Below are 22,640 nucleotides of genomic sequence, written 5' to 3'. Positions count from 1 at the left end.
CCGGAGGTCACCGATTCTTCTAGGATAGCTGGCCAGTGAGCTGCAGGAGTCTGCCTATCTCCATCTACCTAACCCTGTTCCACAGCACTGCAGTGCCACCGCACCTCAATTTTACATGGGTGCCAAAGAATCTGAACTCAGAGTCTCATATATGCATGACAGAAACTGCCAAATGGTCCATCTCCTCAACCCTTGCTGGCTTTTATGTTTTTGCCAGAGTTTCACTCTGTAGCTGGGGTAGCTTGGAGACTCACTTTGCAGTTCAGGCTGACTTTGAACTTGTGATGATTCTCTTGCTTCAGTCTTTAGAGTGGCTAGGATTGAAGGCTGGAGCCACCATACCTACCCAGCTTGCCTTGAACAACAAATACACCAAGGTTCAAGAGAACCTCATCAGCTGTCACGTCTATACAGAGGTGGTGCCCTGCCTCTCAAAGATCAGCTTGTCAGCATCTTTCTCCAAAAAGCTGAATATAAGAATGCCATCTTTTCTACTTTACTAGATTTAAGAATATCAGGATAGTGGAGTGGGGGTGAGTAGGTAATTTGGGGACAGTCTTAAACCCACAGCCTCACACAGAGCTAGGAATACAGGTGTAAGCCTTCATGCTTCAATAGTTATGAGGAATTTTTTTTTTGTTTTGTTTTGTTTTTTGTTTTTCGAGACAGGGTTTCTCTGCGGTTTTGGAGCCTGTCCTGGAACTAGCTCTTGTAGACCAGGCTGGTCTCGAACTCACAGAGATCCGCCTGCCTCTGCCTCCCGAGTGCTGGGATTAAAGGCAGGTGACACCACAGCCCGGCTTTTTTTTTTTTTTTTTGAGTTATGAGGATTTTTATAAAGAAATTATCTTGGTGCTGTCATTTTTATTTCCCCACTGCTATTAATTCCATTCAGGTAAGATACTCACATGTTTTTGTTCTGTGTAGCTAGACCAAAACCAAACCAAACACACATGGACAGTACACAGACACATACAAACTAACAAAATCTCAAACCTGCCAGGTATGGTGGAGCACGCCTTTAATCCCAGCACTTGGGAGGCCCAGGCAGGCAGATCTCTGAGAGACCAACCTGGTCTACAGAGTGAGTTCCAAGACAGGCTTAAAAGCTATACAGAAAAACTCTATCTCTAAAAGCCAAAATAAAATAAAATAAAAAAGACTGCACAGACAAATTTTGCGTGTTTACAGTACAGAGCTTTCTGTTTTTATGACCTTGAGGAGTGAAGCCAAGACTTCCTTCCTCACACCCCTCTTTAAGAGTGAGCCTGTCAGGAAGCAGCCCCTGCTCTGGAGCCTAGATCACTGCACAGAAAGTCTACATGAACGTTGGTCACTCTTAAAACAAGGGGAACTGACAGCCCTCTCTACACATGGACCAAACAAAACCATTATATGAGATTAAGTAATTACAGGAGACCTCGGAGGAAACCCCCCTAGCTTGTGACTAAGAATGCTGACATTCTAAAAGGTACCCTTACATCTGAGGTTGGAACATAGGCTACAGATTAATAATGCAAACACAGCTTTGGAGGATGGGGTTCTCTCAGATGGAGCATGTGCTCAGTTACCCGAGACCCTGGCACACTCAATCTCAGCACCAAAAGCCAAACAGTAATGATAAACAGAACCCAGTTACTTTGTGGATGGAACGTTCTCTACTGGAAATAATATTAAAGGAAAACACCAGGTAGAATAACTGTAGAATACAATTTTTAATATTAAAACCATATTACATCTATTTACATACTCTGTATAAGTGTATATGTTATATGTGTGTACGTGTGTGGGCATGTGGGGGGCATGGCGTGCACGTGCAAGTCAGAGGACAGCAGGAGGTGTCAGTTCTCTCCTATTATGTGAGCTTCAGGGACTGAACTCAGGTTGTCAGGCTGGATGGCAAGTGCCTTAACCCACTGAGCCATCATATTGGCCCAATTTTCATTGTGCTACAACAAATAAATAATTCACTGGAATAGGGGAAAAAATTACTTAATTTTTTTGAGACAGGAACTTGCTATATAAACCAGACTGGCCGGGACCTCAGAGATTGGCCTGCCTCTGCCTCCTGAGAGCTGGGATTAAATGCACGTTTCAGCCGGGTGGTGGAGGTTCACGCCTTTAATCCCAGCACGTGATCCTGCCTGACTGTATTTCCCTGGGAGCACAGACCACACAGCATCGGTGAGCTCTATGGAGCAATGCCGCAGGAAGTACTACTCCACACTGAGCACACGACTATAGCAAGTAACAATGCTGTGACTGGCTCTCACAGCTAGTTATACTGTAACCCTGCTAACTTTATCCTGACCACAGTCTCACAAGGCATTAGCATCACTACTTTACAGGTGAGGAACCTGAAAGCCCAACTTTAAAAGCTTTGTTTCCAAAGCATTCCTCTTCTACCCAGTACTTCTTTTCTGGAGGGCAAATCACAAAAGTGTAAATCTTATCAATTAAGAATTTTTTTTTTGTTTCATCTTATCACCTGCTTGTTTTAGTGTACAGTAGTTGTGGCTGCAAGTAAATTTCACACCTCTTCAGTGAGAGAACTATGTCTTCCTATTTGTTTCTCCTCTAATTCCAGACAGCCTGGTAATTACAAGTGTGTACACATGTGTGTGACAATGCATGCTATTTACTTACTAATCTGCTTTCCTACTTCTGAGCTCCCTGTTTCCAGCACCTCTTCATAAATTCAAAGTCTTTACAGTTTTGGACTAGTGCCTTATCTCTTAAGAAATAACTTGCTCGTATATAAATGATCATAAAGTTTGCATTAATCTAGACTCAGTAATTCTATTGGGGACATAATGTAAAGAAATAATCAAAAATTGGGAGGAAAAATAATACTTAACAATAGTGTTATTAATAAGAAAGACAAACTAAAACTAAAACAAAAAGACAAACTAGACATTCAACAACAGGGACATTAACTCAGTATCTTATTTTGACTTTAAAACACTAATTATATAGACTAGACAGAAAATAGCTTCAACTCTCTATGTAATTATAGTAGGCATAAAAATTGCAGACGAGAACATAAAAGGCAAAGCAAACAAAATGAGAAATGATATAATTTTAACAGTATGTCTATGGCAGAATACAACACTGTAGTTCCTAAACACAAAATGAGCCGGAGGTCATGTGACAGAGAGCAACAGCTGTGCTGGTGACCAAGGCTTACAATCTCAGTGCTATTTAAGCAAAGACCAATAAACAAAGCTAAATTACACTGTTGTGTGGACCCGTGCTTTTAATTCCAGCAGTTGGGGGACAGAGGCAGTGAATCTCTGAGTTCAAGGCCAGTCTGGTTGACAAGAGAATTCCTGAACGGCCAGGGCTACACCTTGTCTCAAAAACAAACACAAAAAATGTGATGAGACTGGGTGTGGTGGTGCCTGTGAGGTAAGCCACGAGAAGTATTGATCATTAAAGTCCAACTAGGGCTATCCATTAAGTTTTAGGCCAGCTAGGAAGAGTAAAACCCTGTCTCAAAAGGAAAAAAAAAAAATCAAACAAATAAACAATTATCTGTATCAGACAAAAGTAAAGACTAAAAAGGGGACATCATTAGACCTGGAAAACCCATGTTCAAGTTCAATTAAGAGCTTTTCCAAAGCAAACAAATGGCTTTCAGGTAGAAATCAACAGCTAGAAGCTGCAAGAATGCAACTCTAGTGTTCTGTGGGCATAAACGCCTTAACAACAAAAACCACACCATCCCCTTTCAATGATTCCTCATTTCTTCCACCAAAATCAAATCTTCATATCCCCTTACCCTTGCTACTGCTCCAGACTCTGAGGCAGACTGTGTTTCCGGGACAGCCATGGGCTTGCTCGGCTCAGGTGCAAAGGGCTGCTCAGCTCCATTCCTATAGTGGTTTGATAAAGGTATCTTTGGTTCCAACCACTCAATGGTTGCTCCTGATGAAGTAAGAGAAAAATTCTGCTGAGACTCGCTCATAATCTGGGAAGTACAGCAGATCTGGATTTTATTAAACAATTTTGTTTTGACGCTACAAGACTAAAGCAGTTCAACCTGCCCTGAAAGGAGACAGCAGCTGGGCCTCATTAGCATGAGCACTGTGATTGGGTATTTCATCACAGGGCAACTTGCAACTTGAAATGAGACACTATGTAAAAGAAATCCTCCCTGAATAGGGCTGATCTTGCTTCTTAGACAAGTCTGTGAATCGTGGAGTGAACTCCTGAACAGCGCATTAGCCAGTGGTATTGATTATGTTCCTCTAATCATCAAAACGTATATAATTAGGCTTTAGTGGAGAGCCACTCCAGGAAGCTGAGAAGGGAGACCAACATAATTTGTTTAAACATTGCAATCTTCCCAAGCAATCAAAATAACTCATTGGCTCTAATTTAAATACTACACATATATTTCTATTTAAATCATCAACAGCCTAAAGTAATTTCAACTGAAAATCTTTTCTACTGAGCTCACAGAGTTGACCCTGTGAAGTCAGCGTCACATGTGGAGATCTGTCACTTCTCAATTAATGAGTCAATGGTCTCTTGTTACCCTCAACTAGTTTAACAAAGATTCTATGCCTAATCAATAATGGAAATGTTCCATTTGATTTCAGAGGCTGATCTGGGTTTCACAGAAGCTAGGTTATGGAGTGCAAGAATAAGGGCCACTCAGACTACTAAAACTGAACCTGAAAACAGCAGGCCATTTACTAAGTCAAAGAGCAGACTTGAAAAGAGCAGTAAATGACAAAGTACCCAACAGGCTAGTAGTGTCCTGCCTTGTTCACTGGCCCTTGGCACTAGAGGCATGAAGACTAGAGGGATGTCCTGGCTAAGGTCATGGGCCTATTTTAAAGTTGTACAGATAAGAAAACATTCTACCTCTAATTGAAAATAACTATTTTTAATATCACTATCCAATTTTTTTTTTCAAAAAATAGAAGACACGTGAGCATTAATTAAAAAGACTAAGTTTAGAGGGCTAGTCAGGTAACTAGAAATTATAATAAACTTTATTAAACCAGCCATCTGGCCTCAAGGCCCCTCCAAATTAACACATATACAAATGAATCTCTAGCTAGCATATATGCAGACGCGACAGTGCAGAACAGTACTACATACTTGTCACCCCAGTGCTTAGAAAACAGGTGCAGCACGGGCTGGAGAGGTGGCTCAGGGGTTAAGAGCACTGGTTGCTCTTCCAGAGGTCCCGAGTTCAATTCCCAGCAACCACATGGCGGCTCACAACCATCTGTAATGAGATCAGGTGCCCTCTTCTGGCATGTAGGTGCACATGCAGAGCACTTACACATAAAATATAAATAAATAAAACTAAAAAGAAAAATCAAGGCAACAGGAGTAGCTGACTAGCCTGTGATACATGATACATAGTGAGTTTATAGCCAGTCCATAAATGGATAAAACAAAAATATGCTTTTACGGAGTTAAACATCTTCTGAACATAGATTTCAGCTTCCAGGTCACTGAAGAATTAGAATGGAATGGTAATTGTTTTTCCAAGTTATATTTTCATTCTGAGATTTTAAAATAAAGTTTTACAAGCCAAATTTGGAAAAGATGGCAACTATGATGAGAACCAGCAATGGCAATAAGGTAATTCCTTGAACCACCTATAAACCTAGCCTCCAAAAAGTCCAATGTGAAAACGACTTTCACTTAAAAACTTCAAACTTTGGCAATTAATGCAAATTTACTCATACATCTTTCTTTCTTTTTTTTTTTTTTTTTGGTTTTTTTCGAGACAGGGTTTCTCTGTAGCTTTGGTCCCTGTCCTGGAACTAGCTCTTGTAGACCAGGCTGGCCTCGAACTCCCAGAGATCCACCTGCCTCTGCCTCCCGAGTGCTGGGATTAAAGGCGTGCGCCACCACTGCCCGGCTTCATACATCTTTCTTAATCATGAAGAAAACATCAAAAATTAAATAAACCATACAAAAAGTTTCATGATTGTTTTAAATGATATACTATTTAATCAAGTTTATTTAGCATTTTATCTAGTAACCAGAACCAGTGCTGTCTGATAGACTTTTAAAATTTAACAATACAGACTAGAAATAAGATGTTTCATTTTCCTAACAAGCTCATTAACTAAAATTAACCACATCTCTTACATCAGGGCAGCTCATCCAATGTTCAAATAAGAAGAATAACTCGAGGGAAGCAAAGTACTCATCTAAGGATGTAAACAACTAAAAAAATTCCTTAGCAAAAGATTCTAAGTTGGAAAGTACTTCTGATCTTTAGTGAAAACCATGACATGATAGAATACAATACAACACTAAAGAAGTTATGAGCAGTGAACAGAGCTGGGAGTCAGGACACACCCCAGTGATTCTACCCATTACCTGAACACAGGAATGGAGAGGAATGCCACTATTTTAACAGAAACTGAGCTCTAGATTTATTTAACTTTCAACGTGCTGAGTTCGAGGTCTAGAAACGTATATTCAATGTTAAACATTAGACCTAAAATATTCTGAATTACAAAAAAAAGCACAAAATAAGGAAGTTTGTATTACACTCGTGTGCTAACTAAAAATCAAGGGACTCAAAATTGATTTTTAATTTCCCTCTTCTATTTTTCTTTTTCTTTTTTTTTTTGTTTTGTTTTGTTTTGTTTTTCGAGACAGGGTTTCTCTGCGGCTTTGGAGCCTGTCGTGGAACTAGCTCTGTAGACCAGGCTGGTCTCGAACTCACAGAGATCCGCCTGCCTCTGCCTCCCGAGTGCTGGGATTAAAGGCATGCGCCACCATCGCCCGGCTCCCTCTTCTATTTTTCAAAAAATGTTTTTCATAGCATTAAATGACAACAAAATCAGTGCTTCCCATGTTTTAAGGCCAATCTTCAGTCCTACCTTTAATCTCTGACCTACCTGGGGGCAACGAGCCCTTCTGATGGGACGCATGCTGCAGCTGGAGGATGTGGAAGCAGTCGTTTAAGCAGTTCATCGTTGCCATGGAAGTAGCTTTGAGCATCAAGAGGTCCTGGTCCAAAGAACTAAGAAGGCCAGAAGCAGGAAGGCATTCGATCCGTCTAATCAGGTCTCGTTGTTGGCCTTCTGCATGAGACATCATCTAAGAGAAACAACAGTCCTGTGGGTCTCACTCATGATGTGACACAGATAATGTTTGCTAGTCATTTAAATAACAGTATTCATTCTTTGAAGTATTTTCCAAGTATATTAGACTTAGAAATCTATCTTAACTTTGCGAGGCTACTTTCTTGCTTAAAAATTATTTTATTAGCCAGGTGGTGGTGACACACCTGCCTTTGATCCCAGCACTCAGGGAGGCAGAGGCAGGCAGATCTCTGTGAATTTGAGGCCAGCCTGGTCTACAGAGTTCTAGGACAGCCAGAGATACACAGAGAAACCCTGTCTCAACTTCCTCCCTCCAAAAATTATTTTATTATTTTGTGTTATGTCTGCATGTATGTGTACCACAAGCATGTATTATTACCCCCCAGAGGCCAGAAGAGAGCATGAGATCCCTTGAGATTGGAGTTAAAGATAGACCATGTGGGTGCTAGAGATTGAACCAGGTCCTCTGGAAGAGCATCCAGTGTTCCTAACCACTCCAGCCCCTGCTGGGCTACTTTCAATTAATGGGCATTTAACAATGCTTATCAACTGAAGATTGTGACCTTTGATGGCTACACATTTTCTCTGGAAGCAATAAAGCACAAAATGCTTGCTACTTTCTGTTAGCAGTATTAACTTCCCCAAGTCATCAGAAGAACATTCAGCACATCGTCAATAGCGGTACTGAATTTTTAATTCCACAGTTAAAATTAATTTCCAGTCTGTGCCCTCAATCACTTTCCTCTAATGTGTTAGCCAGGCTTGAACAATTGAAAAAGCATGATAGCTTACTTGCCTCACCCTCCCCTGACCTCCTAGTCAGGGTGTTTGGACTTTTGTTAGGCCAGTTTTTTTTTTAATAATTTTATTTAACTTTATTTCATGTGAGTTGGTGTAAAGGTGTCAGATTCCCTGAGACTGGAGTTAGAGACAGTTGTGAGCTGCCATGTGGGTGCTGGGAATCGAACCTGGATCCTCTAAAAGAGGAGCCAGTGCTCCCAACCTCTGAGCCATCTCTCCAGCCCCTTGTTAGGCCAGTTTTAAGCAACTACTAGATTATAGCTTTCCAAGGACGACTTAAGACATTCTTTGACTAGGAGCCTACCCAACACTACTATAACACACACACACACACACACACACACACACACACCCATCTCTCCACGCAGCCCTGGCTGTCCTCGAACCTACTACATAGACCAGGCTGGCCTTAAACTCAGAGATCCGCCTGCTTCTGCCTCCCAAGTGCTGGGATCATAGGTGTGAGCCACCACACCAGGTTCCTATCCACTTCTAACAGAGCCAATGGAATAACAATTAGTGAACAATGTAATATTTGTAGAAGAAAACAACTGATGATATTTTCAAGTGTAAGCAGAGGGTTTCTCAGATTGCTTATCCTTGGGAACTACATTAACTCACACAGACACTATGTGATGGAAAACCCTGAGCTTTAGAAGCTGTGTTTTGTGTGTGTGTGTGTGTGTGTGCGCGCGCACGCGCGCGTGTGCACGTGCGCGCGTTTAAGAAACAAAGGTTAAAGTCAAGTGTCCCCTCCACTGCTCTCTACCTAAGACTGGAGGCAAGGTTGCTCTCTGAACCTGGAGGTCCCTGTTTTTGTTCTTTGGCTTGGTCACTGGCCAGCAAGTCCCAGTGATCCTTCTGTTTCTGCCCCCTGGTGTTAGGGCTGTACGCACCCAGCCCGTGCTCCATAATGATATAAACGCAGTGGCTCGATGAAGCAAATCAAGTGTATTATATGAAACAGTTCCTGAAAACATGAGACATAGTCAAGGTTTAAACCTTTATCTTTCCCAGGAAAACAAATCTTCAAAATGAGACGCTGGACATAAAGATATCTATATAAACACATTTATAAATGTGAATATACTTTATTATTATTATTATTATTATTTATTTATTTATTGAAATAGGTTTCCCTTTGTAGTAGGGAATTGCCTAGAACTCACTATGTTGTAACCCAGGTTGTTCCCAAACAAGACACAAAACTTATGGCAATCAGGGCTCGAGAGATGGCTCGGAAGGTAAAGGCACTGGCCAGCAAGTCTGACAACCTAAGTTTGAGCTGCAGAACACACACAAAAGTGATGGTCAAATTTACTCACAAAAGTTGTCCTCTGGCCGGGCGGTGGTGGCGCACGCCTTTAATCCCAGCACTCGGGAGGCAGAGGCAGGCGGATCTCTGTGAGTTCGAGACCAGCCTGGTCTACAAGAGCTAGTTCCAGGACAGGCTCCAAAACCACAGAGAAACCCTGACTCGAAAAACCAAAAAAAAAAAAAAAAAACAAAAAAAAGTTGTCCTCTGACCTCCACATGTGCAGTGACACAGGCACACCCTCACAAACATACAGTAAATAAATTGTTGAGAGAGAGACAGATAGACAGGCTGGCAAGACGCCTCAGCTATTAGGAACACTTGTACTTTTTAGAACCTGGATTCAATTCCTGGCACCCACATTGGGTGGCTCACAGTTACATGGAACTTCAGGGGATCCAACACCCTCTTTTGGCCTCCTCTGATACTGCATTCATGTGGTACACATTCAAACAAGCAGGCACACACATCCACATAAATAAGAGTAAAAAATTAAAAAAGTTTGTGATAGCTCCTGCCTCAGCTTCCCAAGCACTGAGATTACAGATATGCGCCACCATGCCTGGCTTCTGTCTTGTAGATAAATTTGGAGGCTAGTGGGGCTAAATAGTAGAGAATTTGCCTAGCGTAAGTGAAGCCCTATGTTCAATTCCTAGCACTACAATACATACAAACACATACAAATGTATGTATGTACTAAGAGACTAATTCCCAAATAATTCAAATTTATGAAGTAAGTCCAAGCACTTTAGAATAGTTTTGTGAGATATAACAGAGCTAAACAAATATAACCAGGATTTAACAATTATTCTCAAGTACACAACAGAGGCGTAGAGATAGATGTCCACCAACTCCAATGTCCAACAACTCTAAAATGGACAGAAGTGTAGCATGCTCATGTAGGAACTACAGCAATGAAGAGAAAGGAACAGCTACATGCAACAACATAAGCAAACAGCAAAGATGCATGGTGGGCCGCACAGACCTCTCCAAAGGAGCACTTACTGTGTGCTTCTAGTTTCGGAAGTTTTTGGTGTCTAGTCAGTGAGGAAAGCAACAGTGATAGACATGAAAGAGACTCCTCATGTCCTGCTAATTAATCCATTATTTGTTGTTTTGCATTTGAGACAAAGAGTAGAGGCCACTGGAGTAAGTAATCCTGCCTCTGGGATGAGAAATCAAAGTAGAGGAAGTAGTTTCCAAAGGGGTTTGAGTCAGAGAGCTGTAGGACCTAAACAGACAAACTCAGTAGATTCTTCTGGTTCCCTTAGAACAGAACTCAGTGCTCAGACTGCTTTTCTCACTCAGGAGACACTAAGGGGAGAAGTGTAGCTTGGACATGCACTAGGCGCACTGACTAGAAGCCTCTAGCCTAAAGGAGCTGCCGCTACCCAGATACTGCCAGTGCCCTTGGCCACATATTCTGTACATCTATGGGACAAGCATTTGCCCACCTTGGTCAGATTATAGCTTGGCAAAGCTTAGTGGGAGAAAGGGGTTTTTAGGGGTCCACCATTTCCCATGCCTCAAGTACTTATTAAAAGTGTTAGGAGAGAATACAGCCTGGCTGAGTGAAAAGATACAGGGCGTGGCCTTCTTACTAGTCCAGCTTGTTTGCTGTCATCTGCGACCCAGCACAGCCTGCTAGTCTTGGCACCCACCAACAGCAGATGCTTTTTGAGTACCTCAGCCAGGAGGGTTTGATAACTCTTTACAAACTAGTTTTCCTTTTCTCTTTTCTTCCATTTTAAAATTTTAATATCTATTATTTATTTTTAGACAAAGTCTTACTATGCAGCTGTGGCTGGGCTAGAACTCACTCTGTAGACTAGGTTGGCCTTAAACTCACAGAAATTCAGCTGTCTTAGCTCCTAAATGCTGAGATTAAAGGCAACTTTAACCACAAAAGGCCTTCCTGTTGTCTTTTTTTTTTAAATCAACTTATTTAATTCTATGTAAGAGTGTTTTATCTGTATGCATATATGTGTGTACCACAGGCATGCTAGATGCCTGAGAAGGTTAGAAGAGGGCATTGGCTCCCCTGGACCTGGAGTTACAGATGGCTGTGAGCCACTGTGTGGGTGCTAGGCATTGAGTCCATCTTCAGCAATAGCAACAAATGCTCTCACCTACTAAACCAACACTCAGCTCCCCAGTGCCTTTTTAAAAATAAAATGAGCCAGGCGGTGGTGGTGCACGCCTTTAATCCCAGTACTCAAGAGGCAGAGGCAGGCGGATCTCTGTGAGTTCGAGACCAGCGTGGTCTACAAGAGCTAGTTCCAAGGCAGGCTCCAAAAACCACAGAGAAACCCTGTCTCGAAAAACCCAAAAAAAGGGGCTGGAGAGATGGCTCAGAGGTTAAGAGCATTGCCCGCTCTTCCAAAGGTCCTGAGTTCAATTCCCAGCAACCACATGGTGGCTCACAACCATCTATAATGGGGTCTGGTGCCCTCTTCTGGCCTGCAGGCATACACACAGACAGAATATTGTATACATAATAAATCAATAAATATTTAAAAAGAAAAAAAAAGAAAAACCCAAAAAATAAAATAAATAAAGTAAAATAAAATAAAATGAAAGTTTATTACCTTTAAAGCTTATTCTGTATCATTTCCCCCTTTTCCTATGGCTGTGTGCTGAGTGTAGTCCTTGAGCTGATTTTCTTTAGTGCATTTCTCTATCTGGCTTGTTTTTATCTTCTTGTTGCTGTGCTGGAGACTAAGCTGAGCACCTTGAGTTTAATGAAGGTTTTGAACTAATTGAGAGACAATAAACTTTACCCCAACCATGGCTTAGTCCTGACTGACCTTCAGTGGAAGCTTAACCCAAAGAACAGGAGAGACAAAAGTCAAAAAGGCCAGGACCAACAGTCTAAATCCAAGTAGGCATATGTAGGGGTGGGGCCTGAAGTCCCAGTGCAGGACATTCACCTCTGGAGCAAAGAATACACTGCTGCATCTCCACACAGCATCAACACCCTGGGACACGCGATCAAGAGAAAGCTGCTTCCTCAAGTCTTCAGGACAGGTGAAGAGACAACTATCCCAACAGGTAATTCCCACCACAGAAGACAACAAGTACAGAAATACAGCAACACGATACCGCCTAAAGTATGTCCTCTCTAGTGGCAGAGTCCAAAAGCAGATGTAAAAGAAATGCCAAAGAATTCAAAAGAATGAGTTTTTTTAAAAAAAAATATTTATTTATTTATTTATTTATTATGTATAATAATTCTGTCTGTGTGTATGCCTGCAGGCCAGAAGAGGGCACCAGACCCCATTACAGATGGTTGTGAGCCATCATGTGGTTGCTGGGAATTGAACTCAGGACCTTTGGAAGAGCAGGCAGTGCTCTTAACCTCTGAGCCATCTCTCCAGCCCCTAGAATGAGTTTTTTAAAGAACAATGAAGCCGGAAGGTGGTGGCACATGCCCTGAATCCCAACATTCAGGAGGCAGAGGCAGGCGGATCTCTATGAATTCGAGGCTAGTCTGGTCTAGTAAAACCGTATCTCAAAAAAAAAAAAAAAAAAAAAAGAAAAGAAAAAAGAAAAAAAAAGAATGCAATCAGGAAAACCTTGAGAGACCATGGAAACTCAAACAATAAACAATGAAAGGTGACTTTTTTTTCTTTTGGCCATAGGACTATGTACCCCAGGCCTAACTCTGCCTCTTGAGTGCTGGGATTAAGGCATGCTCAACCACACCTCGCTTTCAGGCCATTATTGATGGCAGCTGGCTTGACAGTGTCTGATTGCAGGCTCACATACTGTTAGTTTATGACGACAGTAATAGGTTTAGCAACGGTCAGCAGTCTTAGCTTTAAGGTTTTTATAACTATTGTCATATAAATTTTAATTTAATATCTAAACTCTAGAAGTTGAATTTTTGGATTGTGAGTATATGAATTTTGATGGTGTATGAAATGATGTTCTATACCAAACAGAAGTTTAAAAATATTTTTAGCAATTTTTGCATGTGTGAGCATGTATGTATATAAATGTGTGTAAGTGTAATATGTCATACGCATGTGTGGCAACTAGGGGACAACTTGTGGAAATCTGTTCTCTCCTTCCACCACGTGGGCTCTGGGGACCAAGCTCTGGTCATCTGGCTTGGTGGACAAGGACCTCTGCATTCTGAGCGATCTTTCAGACCTTCCTTCAGATAGTTTTTTTGGGGTCATTTATTTGTTAGTTGAGGCAAGGTCTCACTATATAGCCCTGGCTGAGCTCAAACTCACCTCTGCCTGCCTCCTCCTTCCAAGTGCTGAGACTAAAGGCATTCACCACCACACTGGACCTAAATTTTAATTTTAAAAACTTACTTAGTGAAGCAAAATATGAAGAAGAAGGATTTTAAAAGAGCAAGAAAAGAATTCACATACTGCTTTTTATGAAAAGGATGTTTTATACCTAACTTATTTGCTTAACAGGATTAGAATCAAAAGTGGTTGTTTTGTGTGTCTCAAAGCATATTACTACATCTCTATAAACTTCAATTTCTATATTCATTAACATAAATATATCCTGATAGAGGACACATTCTCCCCAGCCGTCTGCTTCAAAACACCTTGGTGATTTACAGTATCATGTCCACAACCCACGTCTTAGTAAACTGGAAGCCCTATGAAATTTAACTTAGCAAGCAATGCCTGAAATAGTTACAACCTGGCAAACTGCACCCTTTATCAACTAGAGTTAAAAAGAAATAAATCACAAGACAAGGCAATACCAGATTAACTCTACTTTTGTGTGTGACAAATTTTTATGTGTCAGTCTGCCTGTCTGGTCTGTGTGTTTTTGTTTGGCTTTTCAGCTTGAGCACAGGGGCTGTACACACTAGCCATGCACTCTACCACTGAGCTCATGCCTTCATCCCTATCTATAACATTCTGTTGTTTTACAGAATGATCTCTGCATAGGCTCTCTATCCTTCCCACTAGGTCATGGCTCTCACACTGGAGCCCACGCTGGCCATTCTCCTGCTTTGGCATACCAAGAGCTCAGATCATGGTTATGCTTAACCATGACCAGCTTAATGACTGTCTGGACCATAAATTTTACAGCAAAGGAACCTGTAGTTTTACTTGAAAACTAAAAAGACAGACATAGATTTTTAAAAAGAAAACTCAAAAAGATACAGACTCTTGGAAAATTGACAGTATCCCACCCAGCACAAAGCTGTGAGACACAAAGAACTTGGACTACCTGCAATCTTACTATCTTTACACACACCAAAGGGCCCAGAGGCACAAACAGAACCCACAACACTGGGAGAAAACCAGGCACTGCTGCTGTGCACCTTACCTGGCCTTCAATTCATACTTACTTCTCTGACTTCCACAAGATGGTCTGGATGCAAATGAGCTCTTTTGTTCACTGATTGCAGTTTGGAATGTCCCACATTAAAAAACGAAATGGCATTCTGACTCGGTCTCCTCTGGGATATGGGAGAATTACCACTAGATGCAAGCGAGAAGCTCCGTGACTTCAGGGGAGGATTATTCTGTCAGAAAAACAAAGTAATGTCTCTTTTGCTTTTTAAATTTTTGGTTCTCTTGCCATTAAATTTCCATATACTTCAGGCTTTATACATGTAGAATTTTGAGAATATATTAACATCAGATTTGACTTAGACAAATTCCTGAAGATTATTTGTATGCTATTCAAAGATTAGAAAATTGAAGTTTCCAGTATGTCATTCTCAAAGAATTTTTATATATTTTTTGAAAGTCTATTAGAAGAACAAGATTTTTCTGATTTCTTATTTTAAACATTGTTAAGACAAAGAAAAAAATATATATATTCTGTAAGCAGTAATATAATACATCTCCTAAAGAAACAATCAGGTGTCCTTTGGAACAGTCTGGTACTTTCTGCTCACTATCACTGACTAGCAGTTGGCACCATGAGTAAAATATTACATTGTGTTTCCTAGAGACTAGGCATCGGACCTAAATACGATGTTTTGTTTGATTTATTTTAAGAGGCTAGTTTCAAAATACAAGCTGGAGAGTGACTGAAGACACTGACCCTGAACTCTGGCTTCCGCCTGTATGCCAATGCACACACACCTGAAATAATGTTCATCCAAAACCTTAAACCCTAGTTAACATGATTCATAGCATCTATAAATAAGAATAATAAGCCAGATCCAGGTGCTCACACCTGTAATCCTATCACCTAGAAGGGTGAGGCAAGTAGAGCGGGCAAATGGCTGTCAGCTAAGCGTTTGCTGCCTGAGTATGAGGACTAGAATTCAGATCCCCTGCACCTACAGAAAACAGCTACGCCTGCTGGGAAGGAAAAGACCAGCGGGTCCCTGGAGCTTACTGACTAGCTAGCCTACCCAAATCAGGGAGCTGTTCCAGGCCAAAATGAAAAAAAAGAGGGATTGAGGAAGATAAACAGGTTCAGACACCACACACACACACACACACACACACACACACACACACACCCCACACACACACAGAAAAGGCTGAAACAGGAGGAGTGCTGGGGATGTGCCCTAACTGGTAGAATGGCTCGCCTAACATGCACAAAGCCTTGGATTTGACTGCCAGCATCATATAAACCCAATGTGGTAAAACATGCTTATATCCTAGTACTTGGAAGATAGAGGCAGGAAAAGCAGAAGTTGAAGGTCACTTTCAGCTACATCGTAAGGGCAGCAAGAGATACGTGAGAACCAGTCTCAAAAAAGGGGGCAGGGCAGTGTTAACACAGGATTGCCAAGAATTTAAGGTTTAAGACCACCTGGGGCTACATGGCAAATTCTAGGCCAGTCTGAGTTAGAGTGAGATACTGTCTCAAAAAAATAAATTCAAAGAAAGCATCTAAGAAAGAATCCACAAGCTGGCAATGTGGCCTATCCCTATACCCCAGCACTTGGAGAACTGAAGCAAATGGGTACTTTACAAGGCCAGCCACCAGGAGCACAGTAGACGCTAGCAGGAGGGGGACTGAGAGGAGAACTGCTTGGTACGTGTGAGTGCAGATGAACCTTGAAGTGGAAAAAGCTGACACAATAAACCATGCTTAGACGTCCAAGCAAACAAGTATGGGTATGGGAAGGAGAGAACAGTGTTGACTATGTAGGGCTGCCTAGGGGCTTGATAGAAATATTCTGCCAAGGTTGTATAATCTTATAACTACACTAACACCATGGGATTATACTCTTTAAAAGAGCAAACTTTATGGTATACAAATGGTATCTCAATGTATTTTTATAAACATTCATTTAATTTGTATGTATATGCATATGAACATCAGAACATACATGAAAATAAGAGGTCAGGCCGGGCGGTGGCGGCGCACGCCTTTAATCCCAGCACTCGGGAGGCAGAGGCAGCCGGATCTCTGTGAGTTCGAGGCCAGCCTGGTCTACAAGAGTTAGTGCCAGGACAGGCTCCAAAGCTACAGAGAAACCCTGTCTCGAAAAACTAAAAAAAAAAAAAGGAAATAAGAGGTCAGTTCTCAAGGTCAATTCTTTCAACCATGTGGTCTCTGGGATCAGACTGAGGTCATTAACCTTAATGGCAAATCACCCCACATCACTGGCCCCGGTATCTAAATGTAAAAAAATAGTGGGCGATGGTGGCGCACGCCTTTAATCCCAGCACTCACTTGGGAGGCAGAGGCAGGTGGATCTCTGTGAGTTTGAGGCCAGTCTGGTCTACAGAGTGAGTTCCAGGACAACCAGAGCTACACGGAAAAACTGTGTCTCAGGAGGGAAGAAGGTATAACGCTCACATTTCTCCCACTTTGTGTACCGACACTGTGTACAAAGCCACATACCTTTCCAATAGCTTCTGTGTGGTGCTGTGTACAGATCTGCAGTCTGCTGACCCAGTGCTGCCGCTCTTTAGCATCTGTGGCTGATAAAAAGAATATACACATTACTTATTTTCATATTTATTTGGGGAACACAATTAATTGTCCACAGTACAAAAGATGGATGAGTAGACAGCAAAGGCTAGTTCTACTTTCCTTACAGAAAATGTCACTGACAGAGGGGAAGATAGGAAAGACTAAAGTGTTGCCTTTGCTAGAAGTGAAAACTGCCTAAGGAGGACAGAACAACCAGGTAAGGACATGAGGCAATAGGTCTTGAGTTCCTTACGGTGGTATGTGTGTATGTATGTATATATTTATTTTTTTTCAGTTTTTGAGACAAAGTTTCTCTGTGTATCCCTGGCTAGTCTGGAACTTGGTCTGTAGAGCAAGCTGACCTCAAACTCAGTGATCTGCCTGCTTCTGCCTCCTGAGTGCTAAGATTAAAGGTGTGCACCACTACTGCCCAGCTGAAATATCCGTATTTAAATAGACAACCTCAATTTAGAATCTAAGTACTGGGGCTGGAGAGATGGCTCAGTGGGTAAGAGCACTGACTGCTCTTCTAGAGGACTCATGTTCAATTTCCAGCACCCACATGGCAGCTCACACCTGTGTATAACTCCAGTTACAGGGGATCTGATACACTCACACAGACATGCAGGAAAACACCAATGAACAGTAAATAAAAATAAGAAGAAAAAAAGAATCTGAAATATTAGCAATCCTTTCAGATCTTAGCAAAATAGTCAGTTAGGATAGCCACTATACTTTATATGTATTTATTAAGTAAAAACCACATATTTCTTCATAAATTTATCTATATAGAAGTTATAAGCCAGGTATGGCAGCAAGAGCTTGTAATTTTATTATTCAGAAGTGGAGGACAAGCATTTAAAGCCAGCCTAGGCTGCACAGCAAGACCCTATCTAAAGAAGTCCAAGTGATGGTCATATCATCCTGAACAGGATTCCAATTTTATTTTTTATTTTTTTTAAATATTTATTTATTAGGTATACAATATTCTGTCTGTGTGTATATGTGCAGGCCAGAGAGGGCACCAGACCTCATTACAGATGGTTGTGAGCTACCATGTGGTTGCTGGGAATTGAACTCAGGACCTTTGGAAGAGCAGGCAATGCTCTTAACCACTGAGCCATCTCTCCAGCCCCCCAGGATTCCAATTTTATAAAAAACCAATATGAATACCCAAAACCAAACCCAAAGTTAGACTATATCATAATGAATATGGATATTTAAAAAATATTTAATATGTATACAGTGTTCTGCCTATATGCCAGAAGAGGGCACCAGATCGCAGTATAGATGGTTCTGGGCCACCAGATAGTTGCTGGGAATTGAACTCAGAACCTCTGGAAGAGCAGCCAGTGCTCTTAACCTCTGAGCCATCTCTCCAGCCCCCATGAATATGAACATTTTAACAAACCCCAATTGAATATATTAGTCACTAAAAGATGTCAAGAAGACAATGGGCAAAAAGGAAAAATTCCCTGTGGCAGACATAAAATGGTATTATTTAAACAAGTCTAGGTTATATGGGTTATAGGGGTTTCATCTACAAAACTGTTTTTATTTTTTATTTTTTTTTTTGGTTTTTCGAGACAGGGTTTCTCTGTGGCTTTGGAGCCTGTCCTGGAACTAGCTCTGTAGACCAGGCTGGCCTCGAACTCACAGAGATTCGCCTGCCTCTGCCTCTGCCTCCCGAGTGCTGGGATTAAAGGCGTGCGCCACCACCACCCGGCTACAAAACTGTTTTTAGAAGGCCCATCACTAAACAGACTCATTCATTGCCAACTTGAACAATTACTAAGACAGATTCCATAAACCCTCCCTCAGAGCAGTTCTGAGGCTATGGAGTAGTGTGTCAGCAGCGACAGCAGCTCCTGTACCCAAGTGCATGGGAACGCAGCTAGAGGAGAGCTGTCACTGTGGAGGGGATCGCAGCACTAGGTCGGCCTACCTCTGAGTTTATTTACTTATTTTAGTCTTTGAGACGGGGTTTCTCTGTGTAACAGCCCTAGCTGTCCTAGAACTAGCTCTGTAGACCAGGCTGGCCTCAAACTCAAGAGATCCGCCTACCTCTGCCTCCCAAGTGCTGAGATTAAAGGTGAGCACCACCTCCGCCCCGTTTACCTCTGAGTTTATACTGCTCCCCGCTGGCAGCATTCACTGTGAAGGTGTGGGAGTCCTCATCGCTGGGCGAGATCACAGCGCCTGCAAGCTGCAAAGTACCTCTGGGTTTCTGATTTCTAGACTGTTCATTCACAAAGTACTCCAATAGCCCAGCTTCATTGTTTAAAACAAAAAACCTGCAATGAAGTTAAGAAAGTGATGAATTTTAAACATTTGTCCTAGCCAAACTAACGCATGCAAACTGCAAGCATTTAAAAGTTATAGTGGGCTTTCATTGGAAAATAAAACTAAATTAAAACTAAAGCATGGCAAGAAGGAAACCAGGAACTACACCAAATTTCCTAGGACAAAAGTTACTTTAAAATTGGACACATTTGCCGGGCGGTGGTGGCGCACGCCTTTAATCCCAGCACTCGGGAGGCAGAGGCAGGCGGATTTCTGTGAGTTCGAGACCAGCCTGGTCTATAGAGCTAGTTCCAGGACAGGCTCCAAAACCACAGAGAAACCCTGTCTCGAAAAAGCAAAAAAAAAAAAAAAAAAAAAAATTGGACACATTTAATAAAGGTACAAGACAGCCGGGCAGTGGTGGTGCATGCCTTTAATTCCAGTACTCGGGAGGCAGAGGCAGGTGGATCTCTGTGAGTTTGAAGCCAGCCTGGTCTACAAGAGCTAGTTCCAGAACAGGCACCAAAGCTACAGAGAAACCTTGTCTCAAAAACAAAACAAAAACATAACAAAAATAAATAAATAAGGCACAAGCCACAGAGCTGAGGGAGAAACATCTATTTTACGTAATTTCTGTGGTGCTGGAGATCAAAGCCAGGGCCTCACACACCCTGGGCAGACACTCCATCCGAGCTCCTTCTCAAGCCCCAGGAGAAGTGTTTCCCAGGGAAGAACACAGTAAGCACCTCTTCTTTAGATGGACACTCTCCTGACAAACTGCACAAGAGGGCAGGGAGACCTGTTATGCCAAATATGAACTCTAGGCTGGTATGACGCCAGATAAAAATGACTATGGGAATTGCAGAGACAGAGTGCTCTTGCAGATGACCTGAGTTTGGTTCCCAACAGATATTCTTAAAATCACCTATAACTCCAGTTCCAGTGGGATCCAATGCCCTTTTTTGGTCTCTACAGGTACCTACACACATACACATAAAATAATAATCAGTCTTTAAAAAAATAACCCTCAGTAATCATATGAATTTTAAAGGAATGAATCTGATCTACGATTTAACCAGTGAACCATACACTTAGAAAGATGTTGTGACTGTATCTTTAGATAGGTCACAAGTGAAGGTTACTTACCTTGTTTAAAAATGAAAAGACTGCAACTGGAGACACAGAACACAGGGAACCTGAGACTAAATGATGAAATACTGATATTCCTTGGCAAAGAATTTAATGGAACACTGGTGGACTTTGGAAAAGAATTTGATGTTCTGATTCAGTTATAGACTAGATAGTTTAGGATGCATCAACTAAGATCCCAAATTTCAATAGGACAACAGATCTTTTTATAAAAAATTTTTGTCTTTATTTCTATGACATGTTTGAAAAACATTAATCCTAGTCTGTGTTGTTTAAGGTAGGAAGAAAGCAACTTGAATTATCCTATCATATTAAAAGCAGAATTCTCCAAATGCATGTGAATTAGAAACAATGTGATACACGGTTTTGTGAAAATAAATTGTCTACTAAAATAGACCTTAGACTCAAAATTATTTATTTACCAATTTTAATTTAAGTACTTTAGAGAGCATTAGAGGGCTGGGGAATGGTTCAATGAGTAAGCACATGTGCTTGCAAGCATGAGGAGCTGACAGCAAATCAGCACCCACATGAAAAGTCTCGCATGCTGTGCATGCCTATCATCCCAGCAAGGCAGAAACAGGAGGACCCCAACAGCTGAGGCAGAGAATTAGAACCTTGTGCAAGGAACTTTGCTGGTCAGAGCAGAAGGGGACAACCAGGCACAAGGGCAATATCTGTAGTCCTAGTCGCTCCAGATGCTGAGGCTCAAGAGCTCAGACTCAGCCTGGGCCACATAGAAAGGGCTCATTTATTTTATTTTCGTCTTTTGAGTCAGGATCTCTTTATATAGTCTGGCTGTCCAGGACCTCGACATGTAGACAAGACTGGCCTAATTCACAGAGAGATCTTCTTGCCTTGACCTCCTGAGTGCTGGGATTAAAGTTGTATGCCACCATGCCCAGCCACAGCTCATTTCTTTAAAACACACACACACACACTGTGCTGTATCATCCATTAGTCTACTTCCTGGAACAGACACAAAACATAGACTTGAACAGATACTGGCAAACCATTTACAGAAGCATTATTTACAATTGCCAAAGGTAGAGACAACCCAAATGTCCATCAATAGATGAATAAACAAAGGCATATATACACACTGGACTATTACTGGTCTTTAAATAATGGTATGGATCAGGGAAACGGCGTATTGGGTGAAGTTACTTCTGCCAGTGTGATGCCCTAAGTTAGATGGCTTGGTGCGCACACACACACACACACAAATAATTAATTTTTAAAATTGGGCCAACAAAATGGTTCAGTGGATAAGGGAGTGTTATCAAGTCTAAAGAAGTCAGTTCAATTCCTGGGCACCACACGATGGAAACAGAACTGACTCTAATCTCCACATGCTTGCTGTGATATTCAGGTACACAGGGGTGTACTCATACACATTCACATATAACATAAAAATAAAATAAAAACCATCAAAGAGCTGGGTGGTGGTAGCCCACATCTTTACTACCAGCACTCAGGAGGCAGAAGCAGTCAGACCTCTGCGTTTGAGGACAGCCTGGTCTACAGACTGAGTTCTAGGGCACACAGATAAACCCAGTCTCAGAAAAAAGAAACAACAACAACAAAAAAAAAAACCCCTCAAAGTTGTGATACAAGTCTAGATTCATACAGGTGAATCTTGAAATTATGCAGACCGAGATAAAAAGTCACACAAAGGTCACATATTGTAGGCTCCATGGACGTGGGGCAGAAGTATTAAAATCCAGAGACCAAAGTAGGGTGAAGGCTTGTGGAGGGTTACTATTATATAAAGGGCACAGAGTTTTAGATTGAGACGATGAGGAAGGTTCTGGAGATAGGTGATTGTTACAGTTGAACAAAATGGTGACTATATTTAAAAAACACTGAGTTGGATGCTTTAAATCCTATATATTTAATTTCAATTTAAAAAGCAAAAGCTTAATACCTCTGCCTGAAACTGTGAAGTCCACATGCACTTGAGAGATCCAGGCCCTGCTCACCCACTGCCTGTGTGGCTATAGGCTGCCTACTTAACCCTCCAAGGTCACAGAGTTTTGAGAATCAAGCACAAATGTCCATTTTCCTCACCTCTGCACACAGTAAAAACACATGGCAAGTGAACGCAGCACTCTATTCTTAATGATATTTCT

The 22,640-nt window shown here is 41.6% G+C and overlaps 1 protein-coding gene across 2 annotated transcripts in view; it reads right to left on the bottom strand.

Annotated features, from left to right (window-relative positions):
- Positions 1-22,640, bottom strand: part of Osbpl11 (oxysterol binding protein like 11) — a 71,550-nt gene that overhangs the window by 23,116 nt on the left and 25,794 nt on the right. For both annotated transcript variants that reach the window (XM_041673063.1, XM_041673062.1), the window contains 5 exons: positions 19,195-19,370; positions 17,005-17,084; positions 14,534-14,710; positions 6,882-7,083; positions 3,782-3,927 (listed from right to left, as the gene is read on the bottom strand). In XM_041673063.1, coding sequence (XP_041528997.1) covers positions 3,782-3,927; positions 6,882-7,083; positions 14,534-14,710; positions 17,005-17,084; positions 19,195-19,370 — 781 coding nt within the window. The remainder of the gene's footprint in view (positions 1-3,781; positions 3,928-6,881; positions 7,084-14,533; positions 14,711-17,004; positions 17,085-19,194; positions 19,371-22,640) is intronic.

The sequence above is a fragment of the Microtus oregoni genome, unplaced genomic scaffold (genome assembly GCF_018167655.1).
Source record: "Microtus oregoni isolate MIOR12 unplaced genomic scaffold, Mior012 000023F_ref0000262, whole genome shotgun sequence".
Lineage (NCBI taxonomy): Eukaryota > Metazoa > Chordata > Mammalia > Rodentia > Cricetidae > Microtus > Microtus oregoni.
The sequence above is the reverse complement of the archived record's forward strand: the minus strand, read 5'-3'. Positions and strand labels throughout refer to the sequence as shown.